Consider the following 25,393-nt stretch of genomic DNA (forward strand, 5'->3'; position numbering starts at 1 on the left):
GTAAATAAAAATTAAAAGCTTCATTTTGCTCTTGCATGCCGAAAAGGGGGAGAATATTTCAGCCACATTGTTCATGCTTTAAAGCTCAAATTGGTTAGTAATTTTTGGTTCTTATTTCATGGATTTTGTGCTTTTGGAATCCTAAGATCATGAGTTAAATAACTCATGTTGAAATTTTTACAATTGTTGATGTTGGAACAAGTTAGTATGGTAGAAAAATCTAAGTTGTTAATGTTATTGGGGTAGATTCTTGGAATTGGAATGGAAGTGGAAAGAAGTGAAAGATAGTCCATGAATTGGTGCATTGAGATTTTTAATTGAAGCAAACTTTAAAATGTGAGGGTAAAATTTATAATTTTGTGAAGTATAAGGACTATTTTGGTGGATTATTCTTATGCTGGAAATTTGGGATTTAATTACTAAGTTCATTAAGTAAATAAAATATTTTGTGATATGAATTTGGTTAGTATTAACCAACAAGGAGTAAAATGTTATAAATAAATCTAGCATGGTGTGTGATTTTATAAAATTTGAGATTTTAGGGACTGTTAATAAATTAATTGTATATTTGGTGAGTTATTAAACTTAGAAGGAAATATGATCAATTTAATTTTGATGTTAATGTTTGAATTGAGTAAATGGTTATTGTTGTTAAATAAAAGTACAGACTATGATCTAGGATTGATTTATTTTAGTAAAAACAAGAATGGTATTAATTGAGTTAAATTGTTAAACTTAGATCAAGAAAAGAATAGATTAGGCATCAACCGTGGGAAGGAAAAGATCATGAGTAGACATCCGTCGTATTTTGGTAAGTTCGTGGACTCGAACTTAATCTTTCTAATTACTATTTAATTAATCAATGCTAATCTAGCTCTTGATATAAAATGTACGTGTATTATCGATTTAATATAGAGGAAAATGAATGAGGAAATTGTGGAAGTAAATAATTGTACAATCGTCGATATATTCGACTAGAACTGGGCTCACTATGGATTTTGTCGATATAATCGACTAGCGCTGGGCGCAATCTTTGTCAGTTTGTCTGACTAGTGTTGGGCACACAATCGTCGGTTTATCCGACTAGCGCTGGACGCAAATACCGTTGGTTCATCCAACTAGAGCTGGACTCACATTTAATATGGTCGGTATATCCGACTAGTGCTGGGCGTAAACATTGTTGGTTTATCCAACTAGAGCTAGGCTCACATTCAATATTGTCGGTTAACTCGACTAGTGCTAGGCGCAAACTCCTCTAGGTTTATCTGCTAGGCACCAGGTGCCACGTGACTAATAGGTCATACAGCAAGGTTACTTGAATTATCGAAAGAATTGAAGTTTTTATTTGGTTAAGTTATAATCTCAAATTATTATTAATTGTTCTTGTAATTAGCTAAATAAATGAAATCTATTAAATGTAAATTGATTTGCATGTTTGCAGTTAGATAAATAGTAGAACCGAACTTGACATCCTTCAGGTATCTTGTATTCAATGTTAGTGATGTTTTCTTTTGTGTTTTTGGCATGTACCTAAGATGCAAATTTAGTGATAACGTCCCTTTTGTTTAGTAAGTCCCAGGGAATATGATTTCACAAGTTTAAATGATTGTAAATACATGTTTGAAGCTTTATGCAATACTTGAAATTTAATGCTGCTTAAATGATTTGGTCATTTTGGTGATTAACTTAGGTTGTTTGTTTGGTAAATGAAGTAAAGCTATTCTTTGTGTCACTTTGGTTGTGAATTGAATGGAATGATATATGCAAGTTGTGCATTTACCAAATTCAATTGTAATGGCCTAAATTCAAGGTTATCGGAACAGTGGTTTCATAACCACAAATCCGATTTAAAGAGAAATTTATTTTAATATTTTTGCATGAACATTGATATTGTAGTAGGCCAATTTTGGCCCACTAATACCAAACCCCATACCCCCACTACAACAGCCCCATACCTCCACTACAACAGTCCCATACCGTCTGACACCCCACCACCAACACCGGCCATACCCTGCAAACACAAACAACAAAAAAGGCAGCCACAACAGAGGAATAAGAGCATTTTTTATTGTTATTGTAATCGATTATAAAACCGAAGGGAGAAATTTTGAAAAGGAGGACGGATTGTATTTTGGAAAGGGGGGGTTTTTATTTTTTTTACAAAAAGAAAGATTGTAACACAGGTATTAGAAATCAAAACGCACACAAGCAAATCTAAGAAAGATTGGAAACTAAAAGGTGTTCTTGGTTCTTTTTTTATTTTTATTTAGTTTTTTTCTTTTGTATTTTCTTTTATTTTTTTCTTTCTCTTCGCGAATCTGTTTAAGCAAAAACTAAAAGGAAGGAAAATGGCTCACCTGAATCCCTTTGAGCTCGCGTCGGAGTGATTTCTCCGTCGTTGTAATCGAGTTCGGCAAAGGGACAAAGAACTCTTTTTTTTCTCGTTCTTTGTTTGCTGAAAGTTTAGCCTTCAAAAGAGGCTTTGAAGACAGAGCGTAAAAGCTCATCCTCCGCAACATCGGTCACCGACCATGGCAGCGTGCAGGCGAGCAGGGAATGGCCTTGTCGGCTGAAAAGAAGGAGAAGAGATAGAGGAGTCTGAAAGTGCTAGGTTTAGAAAAAAATAAAAAAAAAGGAAATAAAGGCATGGATGGTTTCAAAATAAAAGTATGATTTAAATAATAAAACTAAAACAATACCGTTTGGGTAAAGGAAAAGAGCCTATGCGCCTAAAATGGGTTATTTATGTGGCCAATCCTTCTCTTTTGCGCTGCTATTGGATTAGGCCCCTGTTCTTCTTTTTATTGTTTTTAATTTGGCCGCATAATTTTCTCCTAATTACATTTGAGTCCCTGTTGAAATAATGCGCATAAAGGTTGGGATTATTTCCCTTTTAGTCCCTCCATGTTATTCACGTGTTCTAGTAGGTCCTCCCCTTTCCTTTTTTTTGTTTCGAATCTATCCCCTAACTCTTGTTTTAAATTCAATTTGGCCCCATTTCTTTTTTTTATTATTATTTTCGCCTCAAATTTCTGTCTAGAGTTCAAATTAGCCCCTTTTCGTCCTTTTCTTTTGTATTTTCTTTTATTATTTAACATTATGGTATTATAATTGTATTTTATTTTCTTGCATATTATTTACTATTATTATTATCACTTTCATTCCATTATTATTATTATTGCTATTGCTATTTTTTTGTTGTTTATATTTTTATTTATATTATTGTTAGTATCATTATTATTATTATCCCCATTACTATTATTATTATTATTATTCTCTTGTTATATTACTATTCTTGTTATATTATCACTATTTTTCTTACTATTATTATTACTACAACTATTATTACTATGATTATATTTTCTTTTTATACCCATTTGCTTATTACCTCATTGATTTTATATCATTACTATTATAATAATTATTATCATTACTTTTCATCGTTATATATATATTTTTTCTTTTCTCTGTTTTATTACTATTATTAATATCATTATTAATATTATTTTTATTTCTATTTTTATTTTTATTAACACATTTTTTACCATATTATTATTTCCTTTTTTTATACATATCATTATTGATATTAACATATACTATTATTATTAATGTACTATTATTTTCTATTTATTACTATTATATTTATTACTATTATTAATATATTTTTTTTCTTTAGTGCTATCACTATTATTATATTATTTGTCTTATTAATGTACTGTTACTATTTCCCACTTAGCTATTATTACTATTATTATTTTTACTATTATAATTATTATTATTCTTTTATTATTCTCTTACATTGCTTGTTTGTCTTACTCCTCTATTTCTGATCTCATCATTCTTATTATGCATTTATTTTTATTCTGTTATGTTCATTGATATCGAAATTCATATTTGTTTGCTCATTTTTCGCTATTCCACTTTACCACGAATTTATATTAATTACCCAACGAAAATAATTCTTTCGTAAAAGCAATATTTCACGTTTGGAAAGTTCGAGAAAACGTGCCCTAACGTGCTGGGTTTCGATTCCTCGTTCGACCAAATGGCCAAATACCCTTTTAAACTTTCAATAATAAAGGTAATATTTCGTATTTAGAAAAATCGAGAAAACGTGCCCTAACGTGCTGGGTTTCGATTTCTCGTTCGACTAAATAGCCAAATATCCTCTTAAATCTTCAAAGTATGGTTTCATTAAACTATAAGATGATCTTGGTTTCGATGGTTTAGAGTATCGTGTCCTAACGTGCTGGATGTGATATTCCTTCGGAACAAGAGAATCTTATATTTCAATTCACGTTACCAGAGTTTCTTTTAAGGATCGTATTTTTTTTAAACTCTTCAAATTTTCAATTTTCGACACTAAGACACTAATTAATCAACTAGGTACCAATTTTGGGCGCATCGAGGGTGCTAATCCTTCCTCGTGCGTAACCGACTCCCGAACCCATTTTTCTGAATTTCGTAGACAAAAATCGTTGTTTTAATAAAATCTAAATCGTTTATTAAAAACAACCGTTTTACGAGGTGACCCGATCACACCTCATCAAAAAAGATTGGTGGCGACTCCCATTTTTCGTTTTATTTTCAAAATCTAAGTCGACCCCGTTTTCATCCAAAAAAATGGTGTCAACAGATATGATAGGAAAATTTTATGAAAATATCGATAGGAAAATTTTATGAAAATATCGATAGAAAAATTTTACCGATTTAGTGGTTAGTTAGAAAAAGAAATTATTAAAAAAATTAGGTAAAAACAAGTATCGAGACCTCAATCTCGTAAAACCGAGTTGGAAATATTTTTATAAATATTAATGAAATATTAGTAATGTGGTATTAAAATTTTGTTAGGAAATTTTAATGTTTGGGTAGTCAATTAAATAAAAAGGACTAAATTGGAAAAGGTGTAAAAGTGGTTGGGATGATTAAATAGCTTAAGTATCTAATGAGAAAGGATTTAAAAGAAAATTAGACCCAAAATTTATTTGGGCTGGATGGCAAGGGAATGAAATCAGCAAGAAAACGGATGACTTAAGGGCAAAATTGGAATATTGCATAATTAACTAAATAAAATTAAGACTAGTATGAAAATATCGAGATTTCTTGTGATTTCTCTTCATTCTCATCAGCCAAAACGCCATAGGAGGGATTCTTTAAGCTGGTATTTTATATTTTTTGCACCAAGTGAGTTAATCCTTACCTTTTTCTTATAATTTTTGTGTTTTTAAGACTTTTACAACTAGGTCCTACTATTAAATTCATTAGTTTTTGATTTCATGTATGTAATTGAAAGTCACCATGGTTGAGTGCTGTAAGTTTATGATGAAATAGCATGAAATTGAAACTTTAATTTGTTTATGAGATGATTTTATTAGGTAATTTCAATAGAAATTGATTTTTAGGACCTACTTGTGAAAATGTTTGGAATTAAAATCTAGTGCTGAAATTTTGATTCCAAAAAGTTATAAAGTAGTTTAAAGTGATAGAATTAAGTGTTAATTGAGAAAAATCAGCTCAATTGAGAGGCTAATTGAGCGGAGACGAAATTATTATTTATTAAAAGTTTAGGGGAAAATAATAATAAACATCTTGCACTAAAACAGTTTTGGACAGCAACAGTAGGCTAACTTTGAAAAATCACCATAAATTGTGAAAATCGAATTAGAAGATGAAAAAAATATGGGATTAAATATTATTGAGTCTAGTTTCTCACAGAAGAAACGGTGTAAGCAATAGAATTGTAAATCATGAGATATAATAAATTTTGTGAGACAAGGTTAGAATGAATTTGGGTTCCCCTGTTCTGACTTTGGAAAATCATAAAAAATTGAATAAAAATAATTAGAGGCTTAAATTTATATTTTTAGAATCCTGAATGAGTCTATATTTTTAGAATCCTGAATGAGTCTATCTTCAATAGAAATAAACTGGAATATTATTTGAATTTTTTATGAGGAGATAATTAATTTTTAGTGAAGAAGGGTCAAAACTGTCAGATAGCAGAACAGGGGTGACTTTAAAGAATAAACTGTACTTATTGGTTAAACCAAAAATTATGAAAATTTTATGGTAAGAATATACGTGAGTTTAGTTTCATAGAAAATTATCAAATCTTAATTTGGAGTTCTGTAGCTTAAAATATAAATAATTTAGTGACTACGACTCAAGTAGACAGCTTTGAATGAACTATAAATAATAGTGGAATTGTAGAGAATGTTACATATGAAGATGAAATGTATTAAATTGATGATTAAATTTATTTATTTAGATCCATAAAACTCAAATACAAAGTTAGATCGAGGAAAAGAAAAAGTTTGGAATTAGTAGATTTTTGTATACGAACAAGTATCGAGGTAAGTTCATGTAACTTGAATTATATTCTTAAATGCTTGAAATGTATGTTATTGATGTGAATATGATTTGAATGTTCACTGTATGAAAATTGATGAAACATTGATATATTTGATAAAAGGGGAAGAAATCTTGGTTGAATGAAGGAAAATTCGATGGATCTTTGAAAAGGAATTGACGGTAAAAAGGATCTAGTCCGGACGGGTGATCCTATCCTGATATAGCCCTCTTGAAGAATGTGTAAAATAAATTTAGCCCGGACGGGTAATCTGAATTAGGGTCTGAATTTAGCCTGGACTTGTAATTCAGATCCAAGCTCATTAAAGTAATTGTCGTTGCAGGGGATTTAGCCTGGACTGGTAATCCCGCTGTAAGGATGAGGTTCGCGGGAGTGTGCTCTCTGAAATAGAAATGTGCGTATATGAATATGAATTGACGGACCCGAAATTGTACACTAAAAGTGTACCTCTGAAAATCTATCAAAATTTAAAAAAATTCAACGCGATAAATATGGAAAAATAAAAAGGGAATGGAAATCATGGTATTGATAGGGTCATCAATCATGGTATATATGATTGATACATGGAAATTATTGGACTAACTTGAATATTGAGTTTGTGCATATTAGGATAATAATGCATTGAATGGATATTTGTATATTTATTTCATTGTATTGAAAATATTAGGCAAGTATAATTCTTGTTACATGAGTTTACTAAGCACAAAGTGCTTACCATGTTTCCTTTTTTCTTGTTTTATAGTGTTAAGAGCTCGGAGGTCAGATTCGGTTGGAGACACATCACACTATCAACCTCAATATTTTGGTATATCAAGAAACTTTATTTTGGAAATCAATGGCATGTATAAGTTAATAAAGTAAAATTTAAGGTGTAATGAATGTAAAGTAAGCCATTGGTATGGCTAACAAATCCTAGTTTTGGTATGTGATGAGGTTATCTTATGAATATGCATGAATCTATCTTGAAAATATGTTGAATTGGATTGGTTGATATGGATTGGTCTCGGTTTAAAATTGCAGGGAAGGTTAGATATCTATAAAGGGGTTACATTGAGTTTGAAAAAAAAATTTAATTCGTAAACTCCAGTAATGCCTCATACCCTATTCTGGCAACGAATATGAGTAGGGGGTGTTACATCAATGATTTAAATGTTTGAGCTTTGAATGAGGTACCTATGAATGGTATATTGGTTGTTGTTGATAGAATTAAATGTGGTGTCAATGAAGGAACACTGATTAGGCACCTAAGATGCTTGTTTGAGCATGTTTGATTATGTTTTGTTGTTACTTAAGGCCCTTTTAAAATGTGCTTAGATGGGTTAAATGATCATGCTTGATTTGATTTTGGAAAAGCTTGTTTTAGATAAAGATTTTGTCCACATGGCTTGGCGACACGGCTGTGTGTCCCTTGTAGGTTCCTTTGCATGCTATTCATGTTGTTACATGGCCTAGCTCACAGGCGTGTGAGGCCATTTCAAGTGTCACACGGCCTGACACACGGGCGTGTGGCTTGCTGTGTAACCCAAGTCAGTGAGTTACACGGGCATGGGCATGGGCATGGACACGGACACGGGCTGGGATACGACCATGTGTCCCTACTTTAAATGCCCACATAGTCTGAGACACGGGCGTGTGTCTTGGCTATGTGAGTCACACGGCCTGGTCACACAGTCGTGTGACCCTTGTAGCCAAAATTTTGCAATTTTCTCTTTAACTTTTCAAATAATTTCTATTTAGTCTTGAAATGTTTTTAAGGAAATTTTAAGACCTTTAAAACTCGATTTAGGGACAATTCGCATCTTTCTTGATGATTTAATATATGCTTATGATTATTCATGAATTGATTGTTAAATGTTTCGATTGGTTGGTAATACTTTGTAACCCTACTCTAGCGACGAATACAGGTTTGGGGTGTTACATAACAGGTGACCAGGCGCTATTATTCAATTCGTGTAGGTTTAATCCTGACGGGTGACCAAACACTATTATTCAATCCATGTAGGTTTAACCCTGATGGGTAACGCATTATAGTTCATTATTTGTGTAAGTTTAACCCAAACAGGTAACCAAACACTATTACTTTCATTTATGTATGGAGTTCTTTTAGGAAGTTTAATCGGATAGAATTATGAAATGAAAACATGATGATATGACATTGGATGTTGGCAAAAGAAAGTGTCGAAACCATTTTTTTTGAAAAACGGGGATCGACTTTGGTTTTGAAAATGAAAACGAACATGGGAGTCGCCACCAATCTTTTTGGTTTAGGTGCGATCGGATCACCTAGAAATTTGGTCGTTTTAATAAAACATTTCGATTTACTAAAACAACGATTTTGGTCTACGAAGTTCTAGAAAACGGTTCGGGAGTCAGTTACGTACAAGGAAGGATTAGCACCCTCGTAACGCCCAAAATTGGTACCTAATTGATTAATTAATGTCTTGATGTTGAAAATTTGAAAAGATTTTGCAAGAAATTTTAAAATACGATCCCTTGATATGAATGTTTGAAAAACTTGAAATGGATAATAAGATTCTCTTGTTTTGAAGAAATACAATATCACATCCAACACGTAGGACACGATATTTCAACCTTCGATACCAAAATCGTCTCATAATTTCCAAAATTTGTATATTAAAAATTTAAAAAGGATATTCGATCGTTTAGTCAAACAATGAATCGAAACCCAACACGTAGGGCACAATTTCTCGAAATTTCCAAACGCCAAATATTGCCTTGTCTAAAAATCTCAAAGGAATGCAATAGTATGAAACAATTTAGATTCTCTTGTCTCGAAGAAATAAAATATCACATCCAACACGTAGGACACGATATTTCAAACCTTCGATACCAAAATCATCTAATAATTTCCAAAATTTATGTATTGAAAATTTAAAAAAGATATTCGATCGTTTGGTCAAATGATAAATCGAAACCCAACATGTAGGGCACAATTTCTCGAAATTTCCAAACGCCAAGTATCAAAGTCGACCCAAAACACATTAATTTTGACTTGAAAAAAAAGGGTGGAACCATTGACTTTGGATTAACAAGTTGAAAACTACAATGCGACAATTACGAATGATGAATAAGCATGGAACAATATACATGGATAAGATACTATGCAAATGGGTAACAATAATATAAAAATACAAACGAACGAATTATAATACACGATGACAATAATTACATAACATAGGTCACTTAGATACCAACATTAATAATCAAAAGAATGAAATAAACTACATGAAACCTTTTAAAATAGATAATGAGACAATTTTAAATAAATAATACATAGCAACGAGTTTAAATTAGGTATTATAAAAACAATTTAAAGGGAATGGTATAGTACAATCTAAAATAATTGATACACAAAATGATTTCAAAATGCAACTTAAGATGAATAGTGTGTATAACAAGTTGAAAGAATACATAGAATATCTAAAATAAATAATATATGAAAAACAAATTTTAAAAATATAATATATAAGAAGTATGTAAAACAATTTAATACAAGTAATATATTAAATCTTAAGGTAAATAATAATAAAAGGTTTGCAATAAAGAACTTAAAATCATTTATATATAAAATAGTATAACAGAATAACATATGAAAACTTAAAATAAATAATATATATAATGATTTAACATAAATAATGTATAAAATATTTAGAATAAATGATATGAAAAGAGAAATTTGAGATAAAATAATGTATAAAAATCGTTTAAGCAAAAAGTATGTATATATATATAATAATTTAAAGTACAAAGATACATATAACAATTTCAAAATGAATACTACGTATGATGATTTACAAGAGATAATATATGTAAAATATTTAAAATTGATAATAGTTTAAAACATATGATATGTTCAAAAATAGTTACAATAATAATAGTAATAATAATGTAGATAAAAAATAAGAAGAAAGAAAAAATATATAATATGACAGTATCAATATAAAATTAATAATATGATGATTGTAATAATAATAATGTAATAATAAAAAGTAGTGAATGATAACAATACATTAATATGAATAATAATAGGATGTCGATAATAACAATAATGGAAGATAATGATAAAATAATAATAATAAACTAAGGAATAATAATTGATGATGTGGATAACATTCAACACTTAAAATGTTTGATAGGCAAGCGAGCTTGGTTTGGTTTAGGAAGCAGGATCATCATAACAACAAGAGACGAGCATTTGCTGCAAATCTACGGAGTTGATGATGTGTATAATCCGACGAAATTGAATGCCAAGGAAGCACTTCGCCTTTTCAGTTTGAAAGCTTTCAAAAGTGAAACACCTGCAAAAGAATTTTTTGAGCTTTCTGTGTTGGGAAGAAACCGAACAATCGAAACAAAGCGAAAGCACAACCGGTGTTCTTTCTCTCCTTATAACTCCTGTCAAAAATTATGGCAAGCACAATAGCACAAGATATGTTCTCTAGCAACCTTAATCAACCACAAATCAACTAATGCAACCACAACAAAAATAAATAGAGACACCGATATTTTTACGTGGAAAACCCCTCTAAATTAAGGGTAAAAACCACGGGACTTTAGAGTCCGATAAAGAGTTCCACTATCATCAAATGTTCAACTACAAGATCACAATAACAAGCCTACAACAAGCATTCGACTACGACAAGGCTAACAATATGTAATCTTTAGCAAAAGAGAGAAAAATGAGAGAACATCACCAAAAACGTAGCTGCTGAAAAATGGGTATTTCCGACGCTACAAGACTCGGATGAAAAATCCGACCGTACAAAGTCAAGAACACCTTATCGCCTAGCTGCTGTCCAAAAATCAGCTCAATCGAACCACGGATGAACCTTCGATCGAAGAGTTGATCACTGCTGCACCAAACTTGAAAAACTGAAATTTTCTTCTCTCTTTCTCTTTGTTTTAATTTGAGATTTTTTTTTGTTTTTGGCTCTACTAAAATTTCTGCCCAACATCCGTTAAAAACCCCCAAAATGGCTTTTGACAAAACCAAAAAAGAAAGACAAAACATTATGGCAGAAACTATGGGTTTCCCACATAGTGGGACCCATACCCAACATTCTGAACGTGTAGTGGAATATGCCAATGGCCTTCCATTAGCTCTTGAAGTTTTTGGTTCTTTTCTATCTGGCAGATCAGATGAAGCTCAATGGAGAAGTGCTACCGAAAGACTTAAAAAGGAGTCCAACAAAGAAATTCTAGACAGGCTTCAAATAAGCTTTGATGGGTTAGAACAGTCAGAGAAAGCTATATTTTTAGATATTGCATGCTTCTTCAAAGGAGAAGACAAAGATATGGTAACCAAAATTCTCGATGGTTGTGACTTTTTTCCGGATATTGGAATAGATATTCTCGTTAAAAAATCTCTTATAACAATTAATGAAGACAACAAATTATCGATGCATGACTTGTTACAAGAGATGGGAAGGAAAATTGTTTACCAAGAATCTCCTAATGAACCAGGAGAACGTAGTAGATTATGGGAAGAAAATGATACCTATAATGTGCTAATAGAAAACACAGCAAGTCTTTTAAGTAAATATTAGCATTATAGTGCTAAATTTGGTAGAGGTATTATTTTTTTTTGCTTATTTAAATATATGAGTTAACTATAAATTAATTATAATTGATAATTTTTAACCACTCACATAATTTGTTTGTCACAAAAAGAAGTATAATTTTTTTCTTATTTTGAAGAGGTCTTATTATTTGTAAATTTGTACTAATTGTTTTTATTTTATATTTAATTATTTGAACATATGTATTAAATAAGCTTTTTCTATTACTCTCGTAACTAAACTTGTCATAGCTGTTATATGCAGAGTTAAGCCATTAAATTTACTATTAATTGTCGATTACTCTGATTTTCAGGCTACGGAAGCTGTTCAAGGTATAGTCTTGGATTACACAGGGTACAAATTAATACATCTATCTGTGTATTTGTAGTTGATTACTCTGTATTTTGTGGAGGTCATTCATCATTTGCCCTTGGTTATCAGGGAACAAAATAAGACCTGGACTTTGAGTGCTGATGCCTTCTTGAAGATGAAAAGGTTAAGATTGCTCAGATTCTTGAATGCCCCAAATTCTCGTGATATTAAGTATCTCAGCAACGAGTTAAGACTTTTGGAGTGGCATGGGTATCCTTTCAAATCCTTCCCTTCAAGCTTCCAACCAGAAAAGCTTGTTGCACTTCTTCTGCCTTATAGCTTCATTAAAAAATTATGGAAGCCAGACATGGTAGGAACTACATTGTTTTATCAATTATTTGCCTAACACAGATAGCGAAGAAACAAAAAAGAAAATGACATTTCAATTCTTTGTTTTTCTATTGTTTTTTTTCCAACAGCCTTTGCATAAGTTAAAATTGGTCGACCTCAAATGCTCTAGAAATCTTGTGAAAACACCAGATTTCAGAATGGTCCCAAACCTTGAAAGTTTGGTTTTGGAAGGTACTGGAATAGCAGATTTTCATCCAAGCATCAGGTTTCTAAGGAGGCTTAAGCTTTTGAATTTAAGAAACTGCAAAAGCCTTAGGAGTTTCCCTTCCAAAATTGGAAAGGAATCTCTTGAAACATTAATTCTTTCAGGTTGTTCAAATATAAAATGGATTCCAGAGGTTGTGGGAGAAATGGAGTGTTTGAAAAAGCTTCATTTAGATGGGACTGGTATTAACGAACTTCCCTCTTCAATTGGACATCTCAGGAGTCTTGTGTTGTTAAATCTGAAAGATTGTTGTAAGCTTGAGAATCTCCCAAGCAGCATAGGTGGTTGTGAATTCCTCACAACTCTTGTTCTCTCTGGTTGTTCCAAGCTAGAAAATTTGCCAGAGAATTTGCAGCAAATAAAATCTTTGGAGAAGCTTGACTTGAGCGGAACTGCCACAACAACACCACCGTCCTTCATTTTTCATATGAAAAATCTGAAGTTTTTGTCCTTTCGAGGAAGCAAGGGACCACCACCTAGAGTACGAGCATATTGGCCTTTTATTTCGAGCGCAACAAAAAGTCCTAGTTGGAACTGTACGACTTTGAGGCTACCTGCAATTTTGTCAGGTTTGAGTACTTTAAAAGAGCTGAATTTAAGTGATTGCAACCTTCATGAGGGGGCTATTCCTAATGATATTTGCAGCTTATCCTCGTTGGAAATTCTACGTCTTAGTGATAACAATTTCACCACCCTACCTGCAACTCTTAGTCGACTTTCCAAGCTTACTCGTCTATTTCTGACTGATTGCAAAAGGCTTAAGTCATTGCCTGAGCTTCCAGCAGCCGGCTTAGATTTATGGATAGATGGTTGTGCTTCATTGGAAGTAGTTGCACAGTCAACAACAGCTTGCCCTTCAAGGCTTAGTGGATATATTTGTGCTTTTAACTGCTTCAAATTGGCAGAGGGTAACAATGCAGTAACAATGCTGAAGACACGTCTGAAGGTTAGAACCTTTATTTTTCGCTATTATCGCTCCCATTGATTTATGGTACAAGTTTCAGCAAAAGTGTCTTTGTTTGCAGACAGTTGCAAATGCAAGAACAAAATATTATGACATTTTCATACCAGGAAGTGAAATCCCAGTATGGTTTAGCAGTCAAACGGATGTCTCTTCAAAATCTATAATAAAGATGCAATTGCCTCCCAATTTTCTGAATGATACACAGTTCTTAGGATTTGCTTTCTGCTGTCTTTTCTTCTCTGACTTCAATAATAAACCTTGGAGGGGGGAGCATATTTCCTACAGAACTGTTATCCATGGTAGAAATTACTCCCGACAAGTTGAAAGTTCTTTCTGTCATTTAAAGGGGAACTCTACAAGGGTGACCGAGGATCACCTTTGGATACATTATTTGCCTTGTGCCAAAATAAATTTGTCTTCCTTGGTGGAATTAGCTACTCCACTTCAAATAGAGGTTGTAGTAAACATCTTTGGCATCAATTCCGTGGTGAAGAAATGTGGAGCTCGAATAGTGCATGAGAAAGATTTGGAAGAGATGGATCATACCATAAATGAGCATAGTGAGCCAACTTCTTCAAAATTTGATGATATCCATTCAAACGATGGATCAAACGAGAATAATATCGGCGCGCCCGTCAAAAGAAAATGGTTAAGCTTTCACTTATTTTCATTGTATTCCTCAAATCTTCAATGATTGATATATGCTATTGTCTCCTGTTTTGTACGGCTGATTTACTTCATATCTTCGTGCTTTGCTTCCAGGTTGAATGCGAAAGCAGGTGATCAGCAGGGGAAAATTACTCTATTTTGTGCATCTTGTCAATCAGATATTGTAAACCATCGACTACTCTCCTAGCTCTATATATTATTATCCATTTCCTTTCATATAGATTTATCTTTTCCGTACAAGTTGTGTTTCAAATTTTTTATAGGCGGAAAATACCATTGGTTAAAATCATTTAATTAGCATTTTTTTATTATTTTTTAATAATGAAATGGACTACAAGTTATAATAGAAATTTTGAAGTATAGTCATTCTATCTTAGGATAACATTCTGACACATGCGTTCAAGAAGAAATTGAAGCGAATCATTTCCTTCTTTTGAGGAACCCTTGTACTCTAGGGAGAACATTTTCAGACCATGTGTGCCATAGTAAAGAAACTATATCATAAAGAAAGCTCCTTGGAATTGTCTTTTTCTTTTAGCATTATTCTATTAGTACATCCCAAAACATCTTAACTATTGCAATCAAACCATGTCCATATGTTTATAAAGTTCAGACATCTTAATTACAAGAGATGAAGCATGAAAATTTACTCTTGAAAGCAGCCTTTTGAAAGTTAATACATGATGATCTAAACATTTGCTTCCATAAAATACTAGCGTCTAGAGGATGACCACTATACTGTATGGATTTTGAAGGATTATATCATGTATCCATACCCAAATGTGTCATACACAATTATAACATACATATACTTCATGAAAAATGAAGAGTCTGAGGTAATATAGATTGAGAGGTGCATAGAACTAGAATTCAATGTACAAAACAGGAAAATTGAAATTAAAGTTCAATTAGCTGCCAACAAATTTTTATATTGCAAATAGAGATTTATCGTTTGAATCAAATTGTTATCATGTTCTTGAGAGGTCGGTCAATTTGCAAGCCGAGGTGTTATTTCTTAAAAGGTTTTTTTATAACGGGAGACTACTATATGGTTGTGCTTAGTAGCTTTCAATTGCTCTGCTGGAAAGTTGGCTCTATACTTTATCAAACAAAGAATGTCATTGAAATGTCTCATTTGATTATTTAGTGTATCAACATAATGAAAATTTTAATTAATAAAATATTTTTCATAATATAAAGAATATTTAGTATAAATTTAAACTTAAAATTAAAATAATAAAAGCTTTAGTTTTATATATATATATATAAACTCTTCAAAATAATTGATTTTCCTCCCCTTGGAAGAAAACAAGTTACATGGGTAGATAAAATTTACCAACTAAAATAAATTTATTGTTAATTTTGTGTCATAAGATGTGTTGGAAAAATTAAGGGTAAAGTATAAAATAGTCATTAAATTATTAACTTCATTTTATTTTGGTCACTAATGAATTAATTTTTTCGATTTAGTCACTATGGATATTGAAATAAAATATTTTGATTACTCTCCGGTTAGTTGTTATTAGATGAGTCCCAGAAAGCTTATGTGGGCTTTTTTTTTAATATAATAACAAATTTAGCCCTCTAATATTTTGACATTATATCAATTTGATCCTAAATATAAATTATTCAACAAGTTTAGTCCTTAATGTTTATAAAGTTTGTCATTTTAATTCAAATTCTAAAAAATTCAATAAATTTAACCCTCAACATTTATCAAATTTATCAATTTAGTTCTAATTCTAAATTTAGCCCTAAATTTAGTATCAAATGATATAATTAAGAACAATAATTCAAATAAATATTCAAGTTTCCAAAACATTTTGCTTATTTTAGTTCTTTTTAATTTTGCTTCACTTTTTTTTTATTGCTGGTAAAATAGGAATGAACGAGATTTGGTAAAAAAAAATTGTTTATGCAAAGAGAGAGAAAAGGCTCAGAAAATGTTTAAGAATGGATGAAAAATTTCATCCTCATATTTATGAATCAAATTAACGAGATTTAGATTTCTATAATCATCACCGCTTCCTTTAATAATACCTAAACTTAAATTGAAACATTGGCATCAATTTTCAAATCAATGAATGATATAGCAAATGAAGAAATTGCCTCAAAACAAATTCGTCTTTCACAATGGTTTTGGGATAAAGTGCATTTGCAAAGATTTCCTCTTAGTTTTTAGGATCAAATTGATAGAATATGCATACATTAAAATATTAAAGGACTAAATTTATTATGAGACCAATAAAAAGTTCACATCGGATTTTCATCACTCATTTAACGACAATTAAAGGGGGAGTGACCAAAATATTAGACTTCGAAAGTTTAGTAATTAAATTGAAAAAATTAATAGTTCAGTGACCAAAATAGAATGAAAGTAATAATTTAGTTATAGTTTTTGTAGTTTAGTGAAAGATTAATAATAATTTTATCCATATACGTGCGATAATAAAGTTAGTTACTTGTCCCAATGACAATGTATCTACCTTCAATGGAAAATTGTTACGGGTATCGTTATTGTTAGGCTAATGTTTGTTCTTGGTGGGAATGATTTATATGGAAGTATAGTTCTAGATTATTTTAAGGAACACTTAAGTGAGATCTATGAAAGAATTTATCTTGAAGAAAATGTTAATTTTAATGTTTAAAAATATTGTTAATATTATTTTATTTTAACTAGATTTGTTGTTATCTTTTAACGACCAATCATAGTCCTTGTAGCAGATTTTGGATATTTTAGGATAAGGATGATGACTAATATTTGAATAAAGATCGTGTTTTGGATAAGAATGATGACATGAACACAAATGATTGGTGCTTAGGATATAGTTTAGATAAAGTTTTCTACTATAAATATGTGTAACAACTTTAGTTTAAGCATTCAAGTAAGAAACAAAAAAAAACAAAAAAAATCTTGTTTTTAGATTTCTCTCTTTCTTTAAGTTTTCTTTCAAAGTTTTTATTGTTTCTTCTCTTTCTTCCAACAATTTGTGCAACGCCCTAAAATCCATATATTTATTTTTGTATATTTGTGATGTAAGTGTGTATCTGTTTCAATGGTTAAGTATTTTAGGTGTGTGTGGGAGGTCTCAAGTTCAAGTCATCTCTTTGGCAAATTTTGGTATTTTTATGAATAAAGCCTTATTCTTATTCAGTGGGCTTAAGTTTAAATGTTAGTAAAATTATACTAGAATGGGCCTGCTGGTTTGGTGGATAAGAGGAGTGTTGGAGTTGCTAGAGGCTTGGAGTTTGAGTCCTTGTATGAGCAAGGGATTTGTTTTTGCTGCTAGTGTCGTGAAGGAGTTTGAGTTTCAGTGAAATGCTAGCTAGTGGAGAGGTTGATGGAGAAAATTAAGGAGTGGGTGATAGGGGAGTGATCAGAATCTGAGTAGTTGCTTCAATTAGGAATTTTCGGTCTTTCTCTTTCTCTCAAAATTTTCTCCCTTTGTTGTCGTGTTCTTCACCATTCTCTTTTGCTGCCGATTTTTGCTTTTATCTTTTTTCTAAGATTATTCTTTCTTTCTTTTTTTTCTCCTTAGTTGTTACCTTAATTCGTGACTTGATCTCTCTTCTGTTTTTCTACGCATCGCTTCCATCGATTGATCGGAGTTATTCAGAGGACTGATTATCGTTCTTGAACGAGTTAGGCACGTAGAAGTCACCATTACTCGCTAAGGTTTCGGAGTGCTCGGGGTGATCTTGCGTCAAAAACGACTAGGTGTGTACTCTGATTGCACAGAAAACGATAGTTGGCAAAAGTTGAAAATGTATTATGTCGATGCCACACGAGTGTGTGGTAGGCCGTGTGGTAGTACACAGGCGTATGACGGATGAATCAGGCCGTGCGCGCGCGACACGGGAGACACGGACCTGGCCGTGTGAGGACTGGTGAGGCCATGTGCGAGACACGGGGTCGACCATTTAGGCCGTATGAACCACACGAGCGTGTGGGCTACACGGGTAACCACATAGGCGTGTGGAAATTCGAGCTAGGCCGTGTGGAACAATTTGGGCCGTGTGGGCCACATGAGCGTGTGGGCCTACACGGGCAAGCCACATGAGCATGTGAGCCCATTTTTCGGCAATGTTCTGTAAGGTTGCACGGGTCGCCAACAAATATTGTTTTACACGTGATAATATATATTATATCTAGCATGTATCTATGTACTGTTCTGAATATAAGCGTATGATCTGTTTACCTGCATTATAGCATGCCATATTGTATGATGCATTGCATCGGGGTGAGTTGATGAAGTGAAGGAAGTATTTGAAAGGCTTCATAAGCCTGTTATCTGGCAGCTAAGCTGCATATGTATGACATGTGCTGCATTGCAGTAATTTATGGTATGTAGGATTGGATGGGTTGATTTTATCCCCATATTTGGTGTACAGGGATAGGTGGATCGATTTTATCCCCACATGGTGTGTTGGGTTGGACGGAGTTAGTGTGCAGGGTTGGTGGGCATATTCTGTTATTCTGATCTGTTATGCATGATATATATAGCTGAGATGGGCTGAAGCCCTAAGTCTGTATCTGATTCTGTTCCTGAGTGGGCCAAGGGCCCCACAGCTTCTGTAAAGGGATCAGGCCCGAATTATGATTGTATTCTGTTATTTGACTGTATGCATGCTGAACTGTGGGGATGTACACACTGAGTTACGAAAACTAACTCTTTATCTGTTTGATCTGTTCAGGTAATCCCCAGTAGTAGATGGATCGGTGCAGTGGAGGACTCGATGGTGGCCACATATTTTTGGATCTTCAAAACAGTTTATGGGATTTTAGCTTAAAAATCAGTTTTAAATCAAATGATACTGATTTTTAAAGACGAGCTTTGACAAAAGCTTCCGCATAAAGGGAATGTTTTAAAGCTAAACAATTAATTCGCGTTTTCTGAATTAAACGAAAGATAATAACTGACACAACTTAAGGTCAACACGTTTTCAAAAACACTCTCGTGTGACATCATCAAATTTGGCCATCACGTCTAGGCAGGGTTTGGGGTATTACAATTTGGTATCAGAAACCTTATTTAATCTTAAATGGCCTAAAAATCATTGAGAGTTGTGTTAAGAGTTAGCTAGCATTGGCCAATGCTAAATGGCTTCAAATAGTTGTTCTACCTCCACCACCTTTCTTTTCAGGTGAAAACTATCGGAGATAGGTTGTCAAAATGAGGACATATTTGAGTGCTTTTGATATAGGATGTCAATCTATTTCAATTTATTTTCAAGTTTCCAATTCCACTTATAATATCACACCCGATGGAACCATTATTTCTCACATATCATATCTTGTATGTAACACCCCTAACCCGTATTCGCTGCCAGAACAGGGTTTCGAAGCATTACTACCATTTACAGATCACTTAAAAAAATTTAAATACTTACCGATTCAATGCATCATATAAATAAATATATTACCATTCAATCAACAGTTTGGCACTTGTATAAGCATCAAACAACAACATTGTTAGTATACTTGCACATATCTCATATAAATTCAACATTGATATATCTATTTTCTCGACATATCGCACTTGAGTTTAATAATAGTCTCAACTTACATCATTTCCTTGTATCAACATATCAAAGATAATCATATATGTACATGTCATGAAACATATCATGCTCTTACCGTTTCTTCATAAGCATATATCATTCATTTCATTATATCAATATTTCATGCTCCATCATTTCCATATATTTTATGTATATTTATTCCGGTAATAGCTTATATCAAACTTTAACATAAATTATATTCTATGTACTTATACTTATTTCGTTTATCTATCTTCATAATTATTTCATACAACTATTTTGTACATATATTTCCATATGACCAGTTCTTGTAAACATTTCACACAACCATTTCATATAACTATTCGCCATCTGATACATATTACCTGAATATCAATTGTTCAACAGATGTCATAGCGTCTCCCATCCACGGTCTTATTTATCTTTGACATGATGCCATAGTGTCTTTCAACTATGGTCTTACTCATTTTCTGTCATGTTGCCATAGTATCTTTCAACCATGGTCTTACACATTCCATATCACGTTGCCATGGTATCTTTCAACCATGGTCTTACACATTCCATATCACGTTGCCATGGTATCTTTCAACCATTGTCTTACACATTTCATATCAGGTTGCCATGGTATCTTTCAACCATGGTCTTACACATTTCATATCAGAAAGCACACTCCCGCGAACCTCATCCTTACAGTGGGATTACCAGTCCAAGCTAAATCCCCTGTAATATAAACTCATAAAGTATTGTCGGGATTACCAGTCTAGGCTAAATCCCCTGCAACGACAATTACTCTAATGAGCTTGGATCTGAATTACCAGTCCATGCTAAATTCAGACCCTAATTCGGATTACCCGTCCGGGCTAAATCCGTTTTACACGTATTCTTCGGGAGGGCTATATCAGGATAGGATCACCCGTCCGGGCTAGATCCTTTTTACCGTCAATTCCTTTTTAGAGATCCATCGAATTTTTCTTTCATTCAACCGGGATTTATTTTCAATTTATTTCGAGTATTATCAATATTTCATCAAATATCATGAATTGAACATTCAAATCATATTTTCATCACATAACCACATATTTCAAGTATTTAAAATACAATTCAAGTTACACAAACTTACCTTATTGCTTGTTTGTGTTTATAATTTTATTAATCCGATATCTTTTAATTAATGACGATTTCATCCTTAGGGTCAGGAAAATAAAATTCTTGCAATTTAATCCTTATTTCCAGCTATTATTCTCATATATATTGATAATAGTCCATGAATTCTATAAAATATCAGAATTTTCCATAATTTCAACACTTTTTAATTTAATCCCTAAAACATGTTTTCCCCTGATCTTGAACTAAATTAATAATTTCATTCAATTTTGTAATTTAAATAATAAAATAATCCATTTCACGCAATTTGGTTATTTCTGACATTTTTACAAAATTGCCCATAAAGTTTTACTTTTATTCAATTTAGTCCCTGAGCCTAAAATATGCAAATTAGCCATGCTAGATGAATATTCATACATATTTTTCCTCCTCCTCCTCTCCATTCCACATCCTTAATGTAGATAACACACTTGTAAGTAACATTATCCATAATTTTTATTATTTACTTTTATGAATATTCAAGCTATCTATATGCGTTATAGTCACTAAATTATTTATATCTGGAGATATAGAACTCCAAATTAATATCCGCTAATTTTTCCTGAAATTAGACTCATATATATTCTTACAATAAAATTTTCATAATTTTTTGTTTATCCAATAAGTACAGTTTATTTTTTAAAATTACCCCTGTTCTGCTGTCTGACAGTTCTGACCCTTCTTCACTAAAAATTAATTATCTCCTTGTACAGAATTCAAATGATGTTTCCATTTGTTTATATTGAAAATAGACTCATTAAGGATTCTAAAAATATAAATTTAAGCCCCTAATTATTTTTATCCAATTTTTTATGATTTTAAAAAGCCGGAACAAGGGAACCTGAAATCATTCTGACCTTGTCTCACAAAATTCATCATATCTCATGATTTACAATTCCATTGCTTACATAATTTCTTCTATAAGAAACTAGACTTAATAAGATTTAATTTCATATTTTATTCATCCTATAATTAGATTTCTACAATTTTTTTATGATTTTTCAAAGTTAGACTATTGCTGCTGTCCAAAACTGTTTTAGTACAAGATATTAATTACCATGTTATAACACCCTTATTTTCTTTTTCTACACCATTTCTCATCACTTTCTCTTATTTTCTCTTCACTAACATATCAAGAACATAGGACCTTATGTAAGAAAACTCTACTATAACATTATTTCCATGCTTTGTCAATAATAACAAACTTAAAAACATATTGAAATCTTGATATACTTACCTTGTTCTATTAATACTAATCTTTAACTTAATTTTCCCTCTCCTCCAGCTTCTATTTCTTGAATCCAACTTGATATTATAACTCCCCATGGTCTGCTTAACATTTTTCTCTCTTGGTAGCTATGGAAATTCATTTGATTTGTGGGTGAAAATGGTGAATTTTTGGTAAAAGGACCAAATTGTAAAGAAAACAAAACTTTCTTTCTTCCTCTCTTTCTCTCACGTTAGTGCATGGGAAATATGGATGAGAATTTATCATCTTTCTTTCTTTATATACTAATAAAATAATAATAAAATATCTTATTAAAATATTAATAAAATAATATTTATCTAATTAAATAATTATAAAATATCAAAATATCTCTAGCATCATTATTACTTTCTAGATTTCTCTCTCTTCCAATTGACCATTTTGCCCTTCATTATCTTTGAAAATTCCATCCTTGAGTCATCATTTAATTTGGTAAAATTACAATTTAGTCCCTCATAGTTCTTCATCTATTCAATTTGGTCCTAATTCATCCATTTTCCTTAGTTTCTAGATCATTCCACACTTAAAATATTTACACTATTGGTCCTTCAAAATTTTCATATTTACACTTTAACCCCTCAAATTTTGAGTATTTACTCTTGTGCAACAAGACTTTTCTCACTTTTACAATTTAGTCCTTTCTTGAATTAATATATCGTAATATACTTCTCAATATTGACATACTCAAAATTTCCCTTTTTGTCACTTTATTTCCTTATTTTACTATATCAAGGATAATATCTTACTGTAAAAATTTTCAGGGTATTACATTGTAATTATTTTCAATTACATATCATACCCTGAATTTGGTCATATTTGCATACTCGTATCCTATATACTGTTCTTATCGCATGTCAATAATTTCATTACAATTCAATCCAATATATATTCACATTCAATTTCAGAAACACAATTTAGTTCATCATCAACACATAATATATTATGATAAATGTGTCTGATGAATCATCTTAAATATGAACAAATAACTAGTTAGGAATATATCATATTAACATGCCATTTCAACTTCAACAATTTAATACCCAAAATACCAACTCACACCAAGGTATTCATATAACAAATATATACACAATAACATAAGGGCATTTACAACTATTTACATAACAAAACAAATATTATTCTCAAGCTAAATCACTTGGCTAAATACACAACAACATATAGACAACATTAGCCAAAATACCTATACATGCCATTTAACCCAAAATATAAAGATCTAAGTACCAAAATAGAGTTTGATAGTGCAATGTGGTCTCCGAAAACTTCCAAATCAAGCGAGCTTTCGAAACACTATAAAACACAGAAAAATAAACAAAGTAAGCAATTAAGCTTAGTAAGTTCGTATAATATGGAATTAGACTTACCAATTGACTACAACTTAAGTAAGAAACTCAAAAGCAAAGAAAAATTCAATTTGGCCAAAGCCTATCATACAAACCATAATCATGTTAGTCATATACTCATATAAAAACGAGTATTATAAATGAATTCATCAATTAATTGAATTCCATGTACATGTAACATCTATGTCATGTAAACATATATCAAATATAAATCATTTCCATATAAATACATGTACTTGTTCACATTGAACTTGTATAATTCTCATATTAAAACTATGCTCGTGAACCATTTAGAAAAGTCATTAGATACGCGGGTAGTACACCCGAGGTGTACTGAACTATAAATCCGTCAATTTCTATACATGTATGCTCTTGCAAGCCATAATCGGTATGCTCTTACGAGCCATAATCGATAAGCTCTTTCGAGCAAAATACGGTAAGCTCATACGAGCTAAGAATCGGTAAGCTCATACGAGTTATGGTGAGTCCGCAACACATACAGGACTTTAACCAAAATGGTAACCCTAATGACATGTCGTTTGTATCCTATGAATTTCTAGGGTTCAAACGGGGCTCGGTATTCTTTGTACTTCATCATTTATGCTTTCGATAATTATACATTGTAACTACTCAATTCACATACGTATGTTTCAAATAAAGTATATAGATACACAATGTAATTTCACGAACTTACCTCGAATTAGCACGGAGTAAATCAATCGATCAATCCACTACTTTTTCTTTCCCTCGATTTAATTCTGAACGTGACTTTTCTTGATCTATAAAATCAAATTTTAACTAATTTAATAATTATTATATTCAATCCAATCCAATTTCATGTTATGACAAAATTATCATTTTGCCCCTAAACATTTGACCTTTTTACGAGTTAGTCTCTAGGCTCGAAAAATGAAATTCATAAAATTTCATCCCTAACCAAACCTATCTGAATTTACTATATGCTCATAACAGCCCATACAATTCACAATTTCACATATTTAACACACAATTTTTACATTTCTCAAATTATCCGCTATTTGACAATTTTATTTAAAATCCTTTAACAAAAGTTGTTTAATTAACAACCAAGATTCGTTTTCTTCCATTATCAAAAACAACCAATATGCTCTCATGGAAAAACCCTAGACTTTCAATCATATTGCAAATTAGTCCTCCATTTAGTTAGATTAAGCTACAACGGTCCCAGAAACATAAAAATAAACAAAAATAGGACAAGATATCACTTATATGCAAGTAAAAAGGCTTGAAAAAAATTTCTCTTCTCTTTTAATGGTGAATTTCAACTGAAACATGGATAAGGGAAGAAGATGACATCTTTTCTTTTATTAATTTAGTCTTTAATTACCTAATTACTATTTTACCCTTACCTAACTTTAAAATTTTCATAATTACCATGTCATGCACATCCAATATCTCATTTAATGGTCTGATTACCATATAAGGACCTCCATTGTAATGTTCGATATCTATTTAACACTTTTAGCTAGTAGAACCCAACTTTCGTACTTTACGCGATTTAGTCATTTTTCACAAATTGAGCATATCAACAATAA

General features: G+C 31.7%; 1 protein-coding gene, 1 long non-coding RNA gene and 1 other non-coding gene across 4 annotated transcripts; 2 read left to right on the plus strand and 1 right to left on the minus strand.

Moving 5' to 3' along the window:
* The first annotated feature begins 9,498 nt into the window (after positions 1-9,498).
* LOC107917251 (TMV resistance protein N) lies at positions 9,499-14,860 on the plus strand. The gene is made up of 8 exons (XM_041079177.1): positions 9,499-9,502; positions 10,528-10,717; positions 11,526-11,895; positions 12,263-12,303; positions 12,391-12,631; positions 12,741-13,823; positions 13,903-14,489; positions 14,604-14,860. Exons 1-8 carry the CDS (start codon positions 9,499-9,501, stop codon positions 14,695-14,697), a joined length of 2,610 nt encoding a protein of 869 aa, XP_040935111.1. The 3' UTR covers positions 14,698-14,860.
* A 1,584-nt stretch (positions 14,861-16,444) lies between these two features.
* LOC121207176 (small nucleolar RNA U30) lies at positions 16,445-16,536 on the minus strand. The gene has a single exon (XR_005902281.1). It is a non-coding gene; the product is annotated as a small nucleolar RNA U30 (small nucleolar RNA).
* Positions 16,537-17,385: 849 nt separating this feature from the next.
* LOC107917925 (uncharacterized) lies at positions 17,386-19,796 on the plus strand. Of its 2 annotated transcripts, none has more exons than XR_005900015.1 (2): positions 17,386-18,228; positions 19,206-19,796. It is a non-coding gene; the product is annotated as an uncharacterized lncRNA (long non-coding RNA). The 2 variants fall into 2 exon arrangements; XR_001689854.2 differs by having other exon boundaries at positions 17,387-18,606.
* The last annotated feature ends 5,597 nt before the right edge of the window (positions 19,797-25,393 follow it).

The sequence above is a fragment of the Gossypium hirsutum genome, chromosome A01 (assembly GCF_007990345.1).
Source record: "Gossypium hirsutum isolate 1008001.06 chromosome A01, Gossypium_hirsutum_v2.1, whole genome shotgun sequence".
Lineage (NCBI taxonomy): Eukaryota > Viridiplantae > Streptophyta > Magnoliopsida > Malvales > Malvaceae > Gossypium > Gossypium hirsutum.